The sequence below is a fragment of the Heterodontus francisci genome, chromosome 40 (assembly GCF_036365525.1).
Source record: "Heterodontus francisci isolate sHetFra1 chromosome 40, sHetFra1.hap1, whole genome shotgun sequence".
Taxonomy (NCBI): domain Eukaryota; kingdom Metazoa; phylum Chordata; class Chondrichthyes; order Heterodontiformes; family Heterodontidae; genus Heterodontus; species Heterodontus francisci.
This window is the reverse complement of record NC_090410.1, coordinates 17235079-17252098: the sequence shown is the minus strand read 5'-3', so window position 1 is coordinate 17252098 and position 17020 is coordinate 17235079. Positions and strand designations below refer to the sequence as shown.

The window sequence follows — 17020 nt, the reverse complement described above, 5'->3', positions numbered from 1 at the left end:
TGTTCACTGCACCAGTTGAGAGGTTGCTTCTCACAGCAGCACTGCAGAGGAACTTTCCATCAGCTCGCCAGAGAAATCTTCATCTTCACAAGTGTGTTGCCAAGGAGGCCATAACAGAGTCTGCCCATCCATAGCCATCACAGGACTTGGGGGCCCTAACAGAAGGGACCCCTCCATCCCAACATGCTCATAATATTTTGCACCAGATGTCTACATTCCTAACTCCAGTCCTTCAGGTGGCACAGAGAACAACTTAGAATAGGACAGAGAGAAACTTGCGGGGTCCAGGTACAGAAATCACTTAAAGTTAATGGACAGTTAGCAAAAGTAGTTAAAAAGGATAATGTCGTGTTGGTCTTTATCTCAATGGGGCTGGAATGCAAAATTATTTTACAGTTATATAAAGCACTGGTTACACCACATTTAGAGTAATGCATGCAGGGCACCACACCTCAGGAAGGATAAGCCTTGGAGGGGGTGCAGCAGTACCCACTGGACCAAGGCAGAAGTCACAGAATTTAGAACGAGTGATGTCACCCGTCCCTAACTCCATCTGTGTATGTGGCTGCCTGGGATCATGGACACTTGAAATCATCCTGAAATGGGATTGATGCCAGGGCTGTTCTCCGGTGGAATCTCAGCATAAAGAATTGACTATACCTCTTATTTTGGAATCAGCTGCAAATTTTGAGGCCATTGCTTCTAGGCTTATATCCAAATCATTGATATATGCAATGGGGTGAGGAGAAGTGATCTCAGAACTGAACCCCGGGGACACCACTATCCACTTTCAACTACTCTGAAAAACTGACCTTAAGTACTCCTTATAACCAATTTTTAATTCAGTTTGCTATCATACTCCTAATTCCAAATCCTTTTACCTTTTCTAGTAATCACTTTTGTCAAAGATTTTCCTAGACTGCATGTGCATGACACCCATCTCCCATGTCTTTTACCTCAAAGAGTACTATAAGGCTAGTCAACATTCAAATTCTGAATAAACTGGCATAGCTCAGGAAACTGGCCCTGGCTTGGTGAATTCCATTCAGGAGTCTCAGCGGAGATTTCTTCCCTATTAGGCTCAAATGATATAAAGTTAGTGTTATGAATGCTGGACTTTGTAGTGTGATTATGTTTTTAAAAACTGTGATTTTTAATCTAGTGGAGGAGACGTGACCTCACACCAACTCTACCTAGAGACAGGACAGGGATCCTGGCTACCATGCGAACAAGGAACCCAGGTCAAAGACCCTTTTGAAAGCAGAATGCAAAGTTGTAACACCTGAAGAACAATGAATGGGTTTCGCTCTCCCAGACTCTCAGATTGTAAATAGGGAGCCAGGGGCTCTGAAGGTGTAAACATGAGTTGACATTTTTAACACCTGAAAACAAAGAAAGGCCTGGGTAGTTCTTCTATGGCCAGGCTTGTGAACTCTGCAAATTGGAAAAGACAAATGACTGTTGACTTTTGGATTCTGGATAAATTCAACAGGCTTTCAGAAGTCTGCAAGGAAGACTGGAAGACACAAAGACAACAGCGGCAGCCTTTGAAGAGAGAGAAGGAAAACATCTGCTCTTAGAAAACTGATACAGCAAAAGGCTGCTAAGACTTGAACCCAATCGAAACCTGAGGTTTGTGGAAGAAAAAAGACAAACAGGGTTAGCAGAGATCTACTTATTCACAGAAGTCCAGGTCGAAAGTGCTTGGAAGAAGTGAATGAAGAGGACATTGACTTTGAGAAGGACTGGGAGATCTAACCCATTACAACTGGGGGGAGTTTAGGACTTTTAACTGCATCAATGAGGACATTGTATAATGTATAATTGTGGTGTGGGGTTTTCAAGTGTTTTAATAAGCTAAAAGAAAATACCTTTCTCTGTAATTAGCAACTTACAAAGTACTGTTTAGTTGATGTTGATTTTCAGTTTAGTTGTTATAGTAAAAGTGCTAAAAAGTGCAATATTGATGTATACTTCTTTAAATTGGTCTGGGGAGTTCATATCTTGTGTTTTAACATTAACAGTCTCACTGAGGTCGTAACAGTTACTAATCAGAGTGCTTTGTATGGATAATGATGCACAAATGCTGTATGAGGTACCCTTCTCATGGTGCTGGCTTGGCTGTCTTGTAGCCAATGTAGGAGTACTTGAGAAAAGATTTCCCCCTGCAAATGGCTATGTTTATAGATGAAGGGAAGCCACAGTATGTTTACTGATTCATTTTTTCTTTTTGTCCTTGTTTGATATAGGGAGTGTTCAGACACTTTGGAATGAATGGATGTTTTAAAAGAAATGGATATGTTGATGATGGCATCATTGGAAACAACTGGATCCAGCCAATTGAGAGCCCCCATTCAAAGAGGAGGCAGCTGTCAGTGTAATGTGTGTGGAAAGGGGTTCAGGTGGCCCAGTCTTTTGGACAAGCACTTGCGTATTCACACAGGAGAGAGGCCATTTGAATGTACAGTTTGTACAAAGCGATATTGCACCTCTGGTGCATTGACAGTGCATCGGAGAATTCACACAGGAGAGAAAGTGTTTTACTGCTCTTTGTGCAAGAGACGGTTTGAAACATCCAGTAGCTTGATGGTGCATCAGCAAACTCACAATGGTGTGAAAGATTTTGAGTGTGGAGATTGTAAAAAGCAATTCAATCGACGCAGTGATCTGAAACGACATGAATTAAGTCACACCGGAGAGAAACCATTTCAGTGTGCTTTGTGTGGAAAGCGGTTTGGCCAATTCAGTCATTTAAAGCGTCATCAGCAAATTCACACTGGGGAGAAACCCTTTGAATGTACAGAGTGTCAAAAATGGTTTAGTAGATCCTATGACCTGACGGTCCATCAGAGAATCCACACTGGAGAGAAGCCATATGAATGTGCAGTGTGTGAAAAACTGTTTTACAGATCGCGTGACCTGATAGTACATCAGCGAATCCACACTGGAGAGAACCCATTTGAATGTGCAGTGTGTCATAAACGATTTAATAGATCTAATAACTTGGCAAGACATCAGCTGTGCCACACCCGAGAAAAGGCATTTGAATGTACAGTGAGTAAAACACTGATTAATAACTCTGGTAACATGACACTGGATCAGCAATTTCACACTGGAGAAAAGTGTCCTGAAAGTTCAGTTTGTGTTAAGTGGTTCGATAACAAGCACTTACTTAATACAATGACAAAAAGTAATCAGTGGCCAGAAAAGTAGGTTTAAGTCTATTAATGTGTATATTAGAGAAATGTATCGCACGCTGTTTAAATCTGTTAACCTAGTAATAGTATCATGGTAACAGTTTCAGGCAGAGGATGTTTGACCATCTACCCAACCTATCCAGTGTATTCGCTTTGTGCATTTCTCATAACACGGAATCCCATTTGTTGACAGGAACCTGACTAGTTTGTTTTTGAAACCCGTTAGGGTTACTTGTTCCACCATCCCTGAAATATTCCTCCTGCATTTCCTATTTAACTGTTGTTAATTTGTAAATAAGACCACTAGTTTGGCCTCACCTGCAATATTGTGTCCAATTCTGGGCACCACACTTTAGGAAGGATGACCTGCTTTGCAGAGGAGCTTGACTAGAATGATACCAGGAATGAGGAGCTTCAGTTACGTCGAGAGACTGGAGACGCTGGGATTATTCTCCTTAGGGCAAAGAAGGTTAACAGGAGATTTTGTAGAGGTGTTCAAAATTATGTGTGTTTTGATAGATTAAATAAGGGAAAACTGTTTCCACTGACAGGAGGGTTGGTAATCAGAGGGCACAGATTTAAAATAATTGACAAATGAACGAGAGAGGAGGAAATAAGGAGAATTTTTCCAGTGTAGAGAGTGTTATGATCTGGAATGCACTGCCAGTAAGGAAGCAGATTCAATAATAATTTTCAAATTTGAATTAGAAATATATTTAAAAATGAGAAGTTTGCAGGGCAATAGAAATACCGTGAAGCATGTAATCAACTAGATAACTCTTTAAATAAGCTGACACAGACACCACAGGCTTACTTCTGTGATGTAAGATTCTATGACACTTTTGTGTTTACATTCTGTACACAGCAGAAATGTTTATTCGGATCTAATTTGTCCAAAGCTCTCTCAATTCTAAACATTTCTGTTACAAATCCTCTCAGTATTCTTGTTTAAAGAGGGAAAAGATCCAATCTTTCCTCAGACACCATCTCTTACATTCTAGGATCAACTATAGTATGATTCCTCCAATAATTGAAGATCTTTCTCTGTCCCTCCTCCAATAATTGAATACCCTTCTCTGTTCCCCCTCCAATAATTGAATACCCTTCTCTGCCCCCACTCCAATAATTGAATACCCTTCTCTGCCCCCCTCCAATAATTGAATACCCTTCTATGACCCCACTCCAATAATTGAATACCCTTCTCTGCCCCCCTCCAATAATTGAATACCCTTCTCTGCTCCCCTCCAATAATTGAATACCCTTCTCTGTTCCCCCTCCAATAATTGAATACCCTTCTCTGCCCCCACTCCAATAATTGAATACCCTTCTATGTCCCCACTCCAATAATTGAATACCCTTCTCTGCCCCCCTCCAATAATTGAATACCCTTCTATGTCCCCACTCCAATAATTGAATACCCTTCTCTGCCCCCACTCCAATAATTGAATACCCTTCTATGTCCCCACTCCAATAATTGAATACCCTTCTCTGCCCCCACTCCAATAATTGAATACCCTTCTATGTCCCCACTCCAATAATTGAATACCCTTCTCTGCCCCCCTCCAATAATTGAATACCCTTCTCTGCCCCCCTCCAATAATTGAATACCCTTCTCTGTTCCCCCTCCAATAATTGAATACCCTTCTCTGCCCCACTCCAATAATTGAATACCCTTCTCTGTTCCCCCTCCAATAATTGAATACCCTTCTCTGTACTCCTTCCAATAACAATATCTGTTTTGAAATAGGGAGACCAAAACTGCTGTATTCCAGATGATGTCTGACCAGTACCGTACAGTTTTAAAATAAGCTTTCTGAACTAACATATCTCTTGCTATGCATCCCAACATTCTGTTTGCTTTTTTAACAGGCTAAATACCTTGTGCTGATGGTTTTAGTGACCTCTCCAGTAAAACTCCCAAGATCGCTGTCCTCAAGTACATTCCCATTTCACACATAATCCACATCAGTTATTCCTCTGTAAAATCTCATAACCTTATGTTTCCCTGTATTATATAGCATCTCCATTTCTCCACCAACTGATTGAGGTTGTCCAAATCTTTTTGAATTTGATATTCGTCATTTGCCACTGCTCCAATTTGGTATGTGTCTGCAATTCTGGACAATTTGGATGTTATTCCTTCCTCTAAATCAGGGATCGCCAACCTTTTCTTTAGCAAGTGCTACTTCTGATAAAGGAAAAGAACCCGGTTGCTGACTGGTGGTGCACTACTCACACATGCACAAATGGCTGAAATGTCTGTGATGTCTCAGGCAGCTGCCAGTAGTAAAGATGGCACTACTCAATTTGGCACAGAAGGCAAGCAAACCCCTAAAACCCCTTCCCCCTAAAGCCGCTTCTCCTCGCAACCCCTTCACTGACTTCACCCTGCTCGCCGCCCGGCTTGCTGCTCATTTCCCCCACTTGGTACTGGTTGCTCCATGCTCGTGGCTTGAACACATCCTAGCGATTCGCTCCCCCGGCATTTGGCGCTGGGCTCATCGCTCGCTCCCTCACTTGGCCCCCCACTCCCTCACTGCTTGCTCCTCTGCTCGCCACTGGCCCAGCTCTTCCCACTGTGACATCAGCAGGTGGTAATGTTACTGCGCGGTGACATCAATACGTGATGATGTCAGGTTGTGCATGCATGGATTAATGCTGGCAGGATAATGTGAGCGATTGGACTACATTGTCAGGAGCATTATGCAAGCTACTCAAAGGCCGACGCGAGCTACCAGTAACTCTCAATTGACATGTTGGCGACACCTGCTCTAAATGCTTATATAAAAAGTAATAAAAGCAGTGACCACAACACTGAACCTTTTGACACTCCACTGATTCCTGCCCGTGCATTACTACTCATTGGCTATTAGCAACTATTTGCCGATTCATCTTGTTACGTCCTCATCCAACATGGGCTTGGGCCTATTGGAATAGCCTATTATATGGGACAGTGGCAAATGCCTTCCAGAAATCAAGGTAGATATTATTCATTTTTTCTTCCTTATCTACTAGGTCTGTTATCTCCTCAAAGAAATGCAATAAATTACTTGAATGACCTCACTCCTGAAACTGTGCTGTCTCAGATTAGTTCATGCTTCTTAAGCTGTATCTCTTGTCCCATTTTTGAAGATCGGAGTCACATTTACTATTTTCTAATTCTCTGGAATTTGGCCTGAATTCAGTGACTTAGAAGACGAAACTCGTTAGAATCAGGGTCCTCATTTACCTTCAACCACTTTCCTAATATGTCCTCTTGTGATTTAAACATTATTCAGTCTTTAAACTGTACCCCCAAATCTATTACTTCTCCCATTTGTTTTATGAGCACGGTTGAATAATAGTTAAATACTTAAGCAATTTCTCTATCTTCGGGCACCACTTTCTCATTGTCCATTTCAGTGGGCCGACCCCCCTAAGCACCCTTGTTTACTCCTGATGTATTTGAAGAACACCTTACTGCCCTGCTTTATGTTTCCAGCTATGTTTTCCTTGTGATCCTTCATCATATTCTTGGGATTACTCAGTCTACCTTTATACATCTCACTGTCCTGTCCCTTTCCTCAACGTTTAAATATTTTGTAAGTTTTCTCCTTCGCCTGATGCCTTTCACAATTTGGTTAGTAACTCAAACACATCTATCTTCTATTCTGTCCCTGACCTATTTCAGGGAAAAAAATCCTTTGGCATCTTGTGGCGCAGTGGTTAGCACCGCAGCCTCACAGCTCCAGGGACCCGGGTTCGATTCTGGGTACTGCCTGTGCGGAGTTTGCAAGTTCTCCCTGTGACCGCGTGGGTTTTCACCGGGTGCTCCGGTTTCCTCCCACAGCCAAAGACTTGCAGGTTGATAGGTAAATTGACCATTGTAAATTGCCCCTAGTGTAGGTAGGTGGTAGGGAATATGGGTTAGTATAAATGGGTGGTTGTTGGTTGGCACAGACTCGGTGGGCCGAAGGGCCTGTTTCAGTGCTGTATCTCTAAACATTCCACTTTCCTTCTGCATCTTTTCTTTCCAGTATATCTTCCCATATTACCTTTCCCATGATTTGCTCACACCCTTAAAAACAGCTAGTCTAAAATTTAGCTTTTTAATTGTCTTCCTCTTGGTTTCTACCCTCATGTCTATCCTGTCAAAACGTTATGGTCACTAGATTTGAAATGTTCCCGTTCTTCTACTTTGCTAATTGTTCCCTCCTCATTTGTTAGAACTAAATCCAATATTGCATTACCCTTGTGGGTCCCGTAACGTACTGGTTTAGAATTTCAATACATTCCCGTTTGATACAGACTGTCCCCCATTGTGTGCTGCAGTCAATCTGAGGAACATTGGATTCCTCCAGGATTATGACTGAAGACTTGCTTCTGATTATCTTATCATCTCCCACTGAACTGCATCAGCACTCTCTGATTATTTGGTGGCCTGTAGCATGTTACTGTTACCTTTTCCCTTTACTGTCCTTTAATTCAGCATCGACCTCTGTTGTAACTAGTCCCTATAGAGTAAATAAAGACACCTGCCTTACCTGTCTAGTCCTTCCTAAAACATACAAATCCTTCAAGTTACCTCTCCAATCAGCATTTGATTTCAACCAGGTTTCAGTCACCCCTTACAACATTGATTTCCTCTCTATGTACCAGCACGTCTAGCTGACCCATGCCTTATATTCCTTGCATTCCTATAAGGATAATTTAAGTTATCTATTAATATCTGTACTCCATCTTTCCTAATTCTTAATTTGCAGCCTACTCTGCTTTCTCCTCCCCTCTGCTATTCCAATTTAAATACAGACCCACTGCCTTTTTATTACACTTTCTGTAAGTATGTTGATTTGCCTCTGATTCAGATGAAGTCTGTCTCTGCTGGACAGTTTCCCTCTGTCCCAGAACTGGAACCAGTGTTCTGAGAATCTGAAATTCTGGCTCCTGCACCTTCTCCCAAACTACGCATTGATGGATCCAATCTGTCTTGGCCTATTGTTCCCAGTGTTTCACAGGAAGTAATCCTTGAAGCCTTGTTCTTCAGCCTTGACCGCAAATCCTCCTACTACCTCCGAAATATCTCCATAACACTTTATCCTATGTCACTGATCTGTACATAGACAATGACCTGGCTGTTGTCCTTCCTTTTCCAAAAGCTTTTCCACTCGCTCCCCTATATCCTTCACCCTGGCACAGGGAGGCAATACACATTCAGGACTGTGCATATGAGTATAGTATTTATATTAGCTTGCCCCTCCTATGCCCTGTTGTATTGAGCTACCAATAGCTTTATCAGTCTTTGTGGAAGGACAAAGCTATGTAACAAACTGATAGCAGCAGGTCACACTGTCAAAGTCGATCTGGTGCTGAGTGAGCCTTTTGAAGGATATGCCAACCTGGGGCAGCCAAATGGAATTTTGTTGCCTTGGTAACTGTTAAACAACAGAATTCAAGGCTTTCTCTAAAGCTGACACTGATTATGTTTAATTATATTAATGGTGCCTCCTCAGTTTGAAAGGGCACTTGTGCAGTAACCTATCTGTTGTTTTATTTAAAATAAGACCAGCCCAGCTTCTTGCAGTGAGTTTAACCCTTCAATGTTTTTGTGATCTGACTTCACCGGCCAGAAGATGGCATTGTAAAGTTGGATGATATTCAACCGCATGCCACAGTTTCAATAGCTGTAATTATCTTTTACACAATGAATTGTTATGCGCTGGGATGCACTGCCTAAAACAGTGGTGGAAACAAATTCAATAGTAAGTGTCAAAAGCAGAATTGGGTAACTACTTAAAGGGGAAATATTTGCAGGGTGATGGGGAAAGAGGAGAGTGGGACTAAATTAGCTCTTTCTAAGAGCTGGCACAGGCACAATGGGCTGAATGGCTATTTTCTGTGCTGTATCATTCTGTTATTCTGTGACAGCGGGGAATTTGTCATTGTCTCTTTTCCATCTATATGAAGCAGTAAATGGTTAATACATTCATAATATATATTTGTTGTTACCCTGTTCATTGTGAGTATCCCTCTGATTTTAAAATGACAGCAAATACTTTTGCAGTAGAGAATTTGTTTTGCAGGTATCACATTGTGAATACAATCTCTGGGTCGTAGTTAATATGATAACAACTAATCTGTTTTTGAGCAACTGAAACCTAGTAACTAAACAGAATTCACTGACGACAGTGAATCTGCGGGTGAGTTGCTTGCTGGCTCCCAAGGTGAGGGGGCGGTCCCTTGTTGCTGACCTCTCTACAACCCCCTCCTCCATAACCCCCACCCCGCAAAACCCTTCCTGCCATCACTCACCTTTGGCCTGGGTCTATCGACAATCCTGGGCCTCAGGTGGGTGCATTACCAGCAGCAGTCACTGCCTCTGCGCTGGCACTGCTCAGTAACAGAGCTGCTGGCCTCTGATTGGCCAGCTGCTCTCAGCGGGCAGGATCTCCATCCCCAGCATCCTTAATCCCGGAGAAGGCCTGCCGCTGCCCAGTTAACTGCCTGATTGGCACATAATGTGGTGGGCCTTCCCTAAAAGAAGCAACGGGGGCTCTTGGCATCGAGACCGCTGTCGCCTCCATTTAATACTACTCATATAGTCAATAACTTGCAGAATTGCATTAACAACCAATGTATCCTACAGCTGTATAGAAGAAACTGAAATGTGATTCCGCTGGGGAGTCTGCAGCTCAAAACTGTTGCCAGTTAGGTAATGATTATATGAAATGAGTATTCTGAGACCACAAGAGCAGCTGGTGTGGATAATGCACACGAATGCTGAATAAGGAAAGCTTTGCAGGTATCAGTGGGAAAGCAACATTTTGCAGCTGTTTTGTTGTTTTGTATCCAACACATGAGTGCTTTAAAAAAAACACAAGGATTATTGCTTCTTTAGGTCATTAAACCAGACACCTATTGAAAGGTAGTGAACATATTTGCAACTGAGGTGAACCCACAGTATGTTTACTAATTAACTTGTTTGTTCTTTGAGGTTTGGCAGACAGAGAATTAGCCGATACTCTGGAACAAAGGGTCAACATTGAAATATTACATACCGAGCATATGAATTAGGAGCAGGAGTAGGCCACTCAGCCCTTCCAGCCTGTTCCGCCATTCAATAAGTTCATGGCTGAACTGATTATTCCACATTTCCACCTACCCCGATAACTTTCCAAATTTCTTACTTATCAAGAATCTATCTACCTCTGCCTTAAAAATATTCAAAGACTCTGCTTCCACCGCCTTTTGAGGAAGAGAATTCCAAAGTCTCATGACCCTTTGAGAGAAAAAAATTCTTCTCATCTCTGTCTTAAATGGGCGACCCCTTGTTTTTAAACTGTGACCCCTAGTTCTAGATTCTCCCACAAGGGGAAGCGTCCTTTCCACATCCACCCAGCCAAGACCCCTCAGGATCTTATATGTTTCGATCAAGTCGCCTCTTACTCTTCTAAATTCCAGCGGATACAAGCCTAGCCTGTCCAATATTTCTTCGTAAGACTACCTGCCCATTCCTGGTATTAGTCTAGTAAACCTCCTCTGTACTGCCTGCAATGTATTTACATCCTTCTTTAAATAAGGACACCAGTACTGTAGACAGTACTCCAGATGTGGTCTCACCAATGCCCTATGTAGCTAAAGCATAACCTCCCTACTTTTGTATTCAATTCCCCTCGCGATAAACGATAACATTCTATTAGCTTTCCTAATTACGTGCCGTACCTGCATACTAACCTTTTGCGATTCATACACTAGGACACCTAGATCCCTCTGCATCTCAGAGCTCTGCAATCTCTCACCATTTAGTTAATATCCTTTTTTTTTATTCTTCCTGCCAAAGTGGACAATTTCACCCTTTCCCACATTATGCTCTATTTGCCAGGTCTTTGCCCACTTAACCTATCTATATCTCTTTGTAGCTCCCTTATGTACTCTTCACAAGTTACTTTCCTACCTACCTTTGTGTCATCAGCAAATTTAGCAACCATACCTTCAGTCCCTTCATCTAAGTCATTTATATAAATTGTAAAAAGTTGAGGCCCCAGCACAGATCCCTGTGGCACACCACTCATTACATCTTGCCAACCAGAAAATGACCCATTTATGCCTACTCTCGGTTTCCTGTTAGCTAGCCAATCTTCTATCCATGCCAATGTTACCCTCTAGACCATGAGCTTTTATTTTCTGCAATAACCTTTGATGTGGCACCTTATCAAATGCCTTCTGGAAATCTAAGTACAATACATCCACCGGTTCTCCTTTATCCACAGCACATGTAACTCCCTCAAAGAACTCCAGTAAATTGGTTAAACATGATTTCCCTTTCACAAAACCATGTTGACTCTGCCTGATTACTTGAATTTTTCTAAATGCTCTGCTATGCCGTCTTTAATAATAGCTTCTAACATTTTCCCTAAGACAGATGTTAAGCTCACTGGCCTGTAGTTTCCTGCTTTCTGTCTCCCTCCCATTTTGAATAAAGGAGTTACATTCGCTATTTTCCAATCTCATGGAACCTTCCCGAATCTAGGGAATTTTGGAACATTAAAACTAACGCATCAACTATCTCACTAGCCACTTCTTTTCACACCCTAGGATGAAGTCGATCAGCACCCAGGGACTTGTCAGCCCGCAGCTCCAACAATTTGTTCAGTACCACTTCCCTGGTGAAGAAACCAATATGTTAATAAATGACCAGCCAGGAACATTTGAATCACCTGGTCCCACTCAACAGACATTGGACATTCCAGACGGGATCAGCTGTCCATGTAATGTGTGTGGATTGGGGTTCAGGTGGCCCAGTCTTTTGGATAAGCACTTGCGTATTCAAACAGGAGAGAGGCATTTTGAATGTACAGTGTGTACTAAGCGATATTGCACCTCTGGTGCTTTGACAGTGCATCAGAGAATTCACACAGGAGAGAAAGTGTTTGACTGTTCTCTGTGCAAGAAACGGTTTGAAACATCCAGTAGCTTGATGGTGCATCAGCAAACTCACAATGGCATGTAAGATACTGAATGCGAAGAATGTAAAAAGCGATTCAGCGCAGTGATCTGAAGAGACATGAATGAACTCACACCAGAGAGAAACCATTTCAAAGTGCTTTGTGTGGAAAGCGGTTTGGCCAATCCAGTAATTTAAACCGTCATCAGCAAACTCATACTGAGGAGAAACCATTTGAATATACAGAGTATCAAAAATGGTTTAGTAGATCCTATGAGCTGACAGTGCATCGGAGAATTCACACTGGAGAAAAACCTTTTCAGTGTCTTGCCTGTGAGAAACGTTTTAATGGATCGCATGACCTAGCAGTGCATCAGTATACTGACAGTGGGCAGTAACCAATTGAATGCTGTGTCTCTAAAAATGCTTTAACACACAGTGATGTAAGAATCCATCAGTTATATCACAGGAGAGAGAACAGCACAAAGTATAAAAGCTGAGTTGCTCTTGCAGAGAGCTGGCACGGACAAAACAAGACGAATGGCTTCCTCCTGTGCTGTAACCATTCTATGATTCTATACTTTATGACAGCTTTAGTAACATGGCAAGAGATCAGAAATACCACATTTCAGATAAACGGCTTGAATCTTCACTTTATGCCACAAGGGTTGGGTGCATCATTCACATCTTCCAGCAGCAGCAAATGAAGAGAAAAGTAAAACCTTTAAATCTGTTCATCTCCATTAAACAAGAGATGGATGGTATAGTAGAGAAATATATCACACTGCTTTCTATTATTGCATCTCCTTGAAACAGTAAATAGAAATACGATGGAGAAATGCATCCCAAACACTTTAAACCTGCTCTGTCTTCTTAAAGTAAAAGAGCGCATGGAGAATTGTATACCGATCATTGGTTCACCAGGGAGGGCATGGAAGGAGCTACCTATCAGTTTTACAATGCCCTGCTACATGGCTCATTCTTAAGAATAAAATTAAATCATAAGATTGTACAAAAGATTTCAAGGTTTAAACTGTGTTTGTGCTTGGTTCATTTTGTCCAATTCAGTTGTCATTGATTCATTGTTTAATTTCCAGCACTCCCAGACATTCATAGAGATTCAAATAAGTATTATTTGTAAATAACAACCTGAGAAAGACTAATTGACCATTATAGTTATAAAGGTAATGGTATTTCTTCTGATATCTTAAAGATTCTATATTTCCTCACCCATAACTCTTTGGAGACACAAGTGGCAACTCCTGACCCCTTTGCTCACCATTCCTGTCAACACTGGGCCAGACTGGGGACCCAAAGCCCTGACCCTCCGAAGTACTTTGATGACATGTCCTGTGAGGAGAGATTGACTAGAATGGAGTTTAGATGAGAGATGATCTCATTGACACAGACAGTTTGAGACCATGAGCTACTTGGAAAAGCTGGTTGTGTTTCACCAGGGAACCTGTGGGTGTCGCTGTATCCAGGGTTTGTTTTATATTGAGGGAGTCTGCAAAAGAATTGATTTTCTTGTTTAGATATTTCAAGCAGATTTGTAAATGTCTGTAAATTACTGCATGTACTGTTTGTGCGCATTTCCCAATGATCTGATGGCAGTGGGTGATCTGATGAGAGTGATCTTTTTGTAGTGAGAGATCTGGTGAGCGGATGATCTGATGGGAGTGACTGAACTGATGAGTGAACCGATGGCAGTGAGTGACCTAACGGTTGTGAGCAACCAGATGGCAATGGGTTATCTGATGAGTGAGTGATCTGATGACTGCGAGTGGTTTGGCATTGACTGATCGGGTGAGTGAGTGATCGGGTGAGCAAGTGAACAGATGAGTGAGTGATCTAATGGCAATGAGTGATCTGATGAGTGGGTGTGATCTGTTGGAAGCAAGTGATCTGTTGGCAGCGAATGATTTGATGATTGAATGATCAGATGAGTATGTGATCTGATGAGTGAGTGATGTTAGATTCAGAGGAAAGCTGTCCCATCAAACACTGTAAGGTCATGTACAGCACAGGGTTAGATACAGAGTAAATCTCCCTCTACGCTTTCCCACCAGGTTCTCCAAGGGCAGGTGTAGCACATCTCAGATACAGAGTAAAGCTCCATCTGCCCTGGTCCAGGACAGGCACAGCACAGGTTAGGTAAAGAATAAAGGCACCTGCCCACCCCCCCCAACACTATCCTTTGAACTCTCCCAGGGCAGGTATAGCATGGTTCAGAACATGAGGGTATAAGAAATAGGTGCAGGAGTAGGCCATACGGCCTCTTGAGGCTGCTACACCATTCAGTAAGATCATGACCACTTTCCTGCCTGATCCACATTTTCCCTTCATTCCCTTAGAGTTCACAAATCTATCAATCTCAGCCTTGAATATACTCAAGGACTGAACATCCACAGCCCTCTGGGTTAGAGAATCCAAAGATTCACAACCCTCTGCGTTATAAATTTCTCCTCATTTCAGTCCTAAATGACTGACCCCTATCCTGAGAATATGACCCCTAATTCTAGGCATTCCAGACAGGGGAAACTACCTCTCAGCACCTACCCTGTCAATTCTCTCAAAATCTTATATGTTTCAATGAGATCATCTCTCATTCTTCTAAACTCCATTCTAGTCAATCTCTCCTCACAGGACATGTCATCAAAGTACTTCAGAGGGACAGGGCTTTGCGTCCCCAGCATTGACAGGAATGGTGCGCAAAAGGGTCAGGAGTTGCCACTTGTGTATCCAAAGAGTTATGGGTGAGGAAATATAGAATAATATAGATGGGCTGGTAAGATGGGCAGAGCAGTGGCAAATGGAATTTAATCCTGAGAAGTGTGAAGTGATGCATTTTGGGAGGACTAACAAGGCAAGGGAATATACAATGGATGGTAGGACCCTAGGAAGTACAGAGGGTCAGAGGCACCTTGGCATACTTGTTCATAGAACACTGAAGGCAGCAGTAGATAAGGTGGTTAGGAAGGCATATGGGATACTTGCCTTTATTAGCTGAGGCATAGAATATAACAGCAGGGAGGTTATGACGGAGCTGTATAAAACACTGGAGTACTGTGTACAGTTATGATTGCCACACTGTAGGAAGGATGTGATTGCACTGGAGAGGGTGCAGAGGAGATTCACCAGGATGTTGCCTGGGCTGGAGCATTTCAGCTACGAAGAGAGACTGGATACACTAGGGTTGTTTTCCTTAGAGCAGAGAAGGCTGAGGGGGGACTTGACTGAGGTATACAAAATTATGAGGGGTATAGATAGGGTAGATAGGAAGAAACTTTTTCCCTTAGCGGAGGTGTCAATAACCAGGGGGCATAGATTTGAGGTAAGGGGCAGGAGGTTTAGAGGGAATTTGAGGAAAATGTTTTCACCCAAAGGGTGGTTGGAATCTGGAACACACTGTCTGAAAGGGTGGTAGAGGCAGGAACCCTCACAACATTTTTAAGTAAGAAGTAGATGAAGGTGCTAAATTGGGGGAAGGTTAATTATAACAATATTAGGCAGGAACTGAAGAATTTAGATTGGTGGCGGCTGTTTGAGGGTAAATCAACATCTGACATGTGGGAGTCTTTCAAACGTCAGCTGATTAGAATCCAGGACCAGCATGTTCCTGTGAGGAAGAAAGACAAGTTTGGCAAGTTTCAGGAAGCTTGGATAACACGGGATATTGTGAGCCTAGTCAAAAAGAAAAAGGAAGCATTTGTAAGGGCTGGAAGGCTAGGAACAGACAAAGCACTTGAGGAATATAAAGACAGTAGGAAGGAACTTAAGCAAGGAGTTAGGAGCGCTAAAAGGGGTCATGAAAAGTCATTGGCAAACAGGATTAAGGAAAATCCCAAGGCTTTTTATACAAATATAAAGAGCAAGAGGGTAACCAGGGAAAGAGTTGGCCCACTCAAGGACAGAGATGGGAATCTATGTGTGGAGCCAGAGAAAATGGGTGAGGTGCTAAATGAGTACTTTGCATCAGTATTCACCAAAGAGAAGGACTTGGTGGATGATGAGCCTGGGAAAGGGAGTGCAGATAGTCTCAGTCATCTCATTATCAAAAAGGAGGAGGTGTTGGGTGTCTTGCAAAGCATTAAGGTAGATAAGTCCCCAGGGCCTGATGGGATCTACCCTTGAATACTGAGGGAGGCAAGGGAAGAAATTGCTGGGGCCTTGACCGAAATCTTTGTATCCTCATTGGCTACAGATGAGGACCCAGAGGACTGGAGAATAGCCAATGTTGTGCCTTTGTTTAAGAAGGGTGGCAAGGATAATCCAGGAAATTATAGGCCGGTGAACCTTACGTCAGTGGTAGGGAAACTATTAGAGAGGATTCTTCGGGACAGGATTTACTCCCATTTGGAAACAAACAAACTTATTAGCGAGAGACAGCATGGTTTTGTGAAGGGGAGGTCATGTCTTACTAATTTGATTGAGTTTTTTGAGGAAGTGACGAAGATGATTGATGAAGGAAGGGGAGTGGATGTTATCTATATGGACTTTACTAAAGCCTTTGACAAGGTCCCGCATGGCAGACTGGTACAAAACGTGAAGTCACACGGGATCAGAGGTGAGCGGCAAGATGGATACAGAACTGGCTCATTCATAGAAGACAGAGGGTATCAGTGGATGGGTGTTTTTCTGAATGGAGGAATGTGACTAGTGGTGTTCCGCAGGGATCAGTGCTGGGATCTTTGCTGTTTGTAGTATATATAAATGATTTGGAGGAAAATGTAGCTGGTCTGATTAGTAAGTTTGCAGACGACACAAAGGTTGGTGGAGTTGCGGATAATGATGAGGATTGTCAGAGGATACAGCAGGATATAGATTGGTTGGAGACTTGGGCGGAGAAATGGCAGATGGAGTTTAATCCGGACAAATGTGAGGTAATGCATTTTGGAAGGTC

General features: G+C 42.5%; 1 protein-coding gene across 3 annotated transcripts in view; it reads left to right on the top strand.

Moving 5' to 3' along the window:
- LOC137353118 (olfactomedin-4-like) overlaps positions 1-17020 on the top strand; it is a 90370-nt gene that overhangs the window by 15239 nt on the left and 58111 nt on the right. For all 3 annotated transcript variants that reach the window (XM_068019132.1, XM_068019130.1, XM_068019131.1), the window contains exon 2: positions 2250-3054. In XM_068019132.1, the coding sequence (XP_067875233.1) occupies positions 2275-3054 (780 nt within the window). In that variant the 5' untranslated portion in view covers positions 2250-2274. The remainder of the gene's footprint in view (positions 1-2249; positions 3055-17020) is intronic.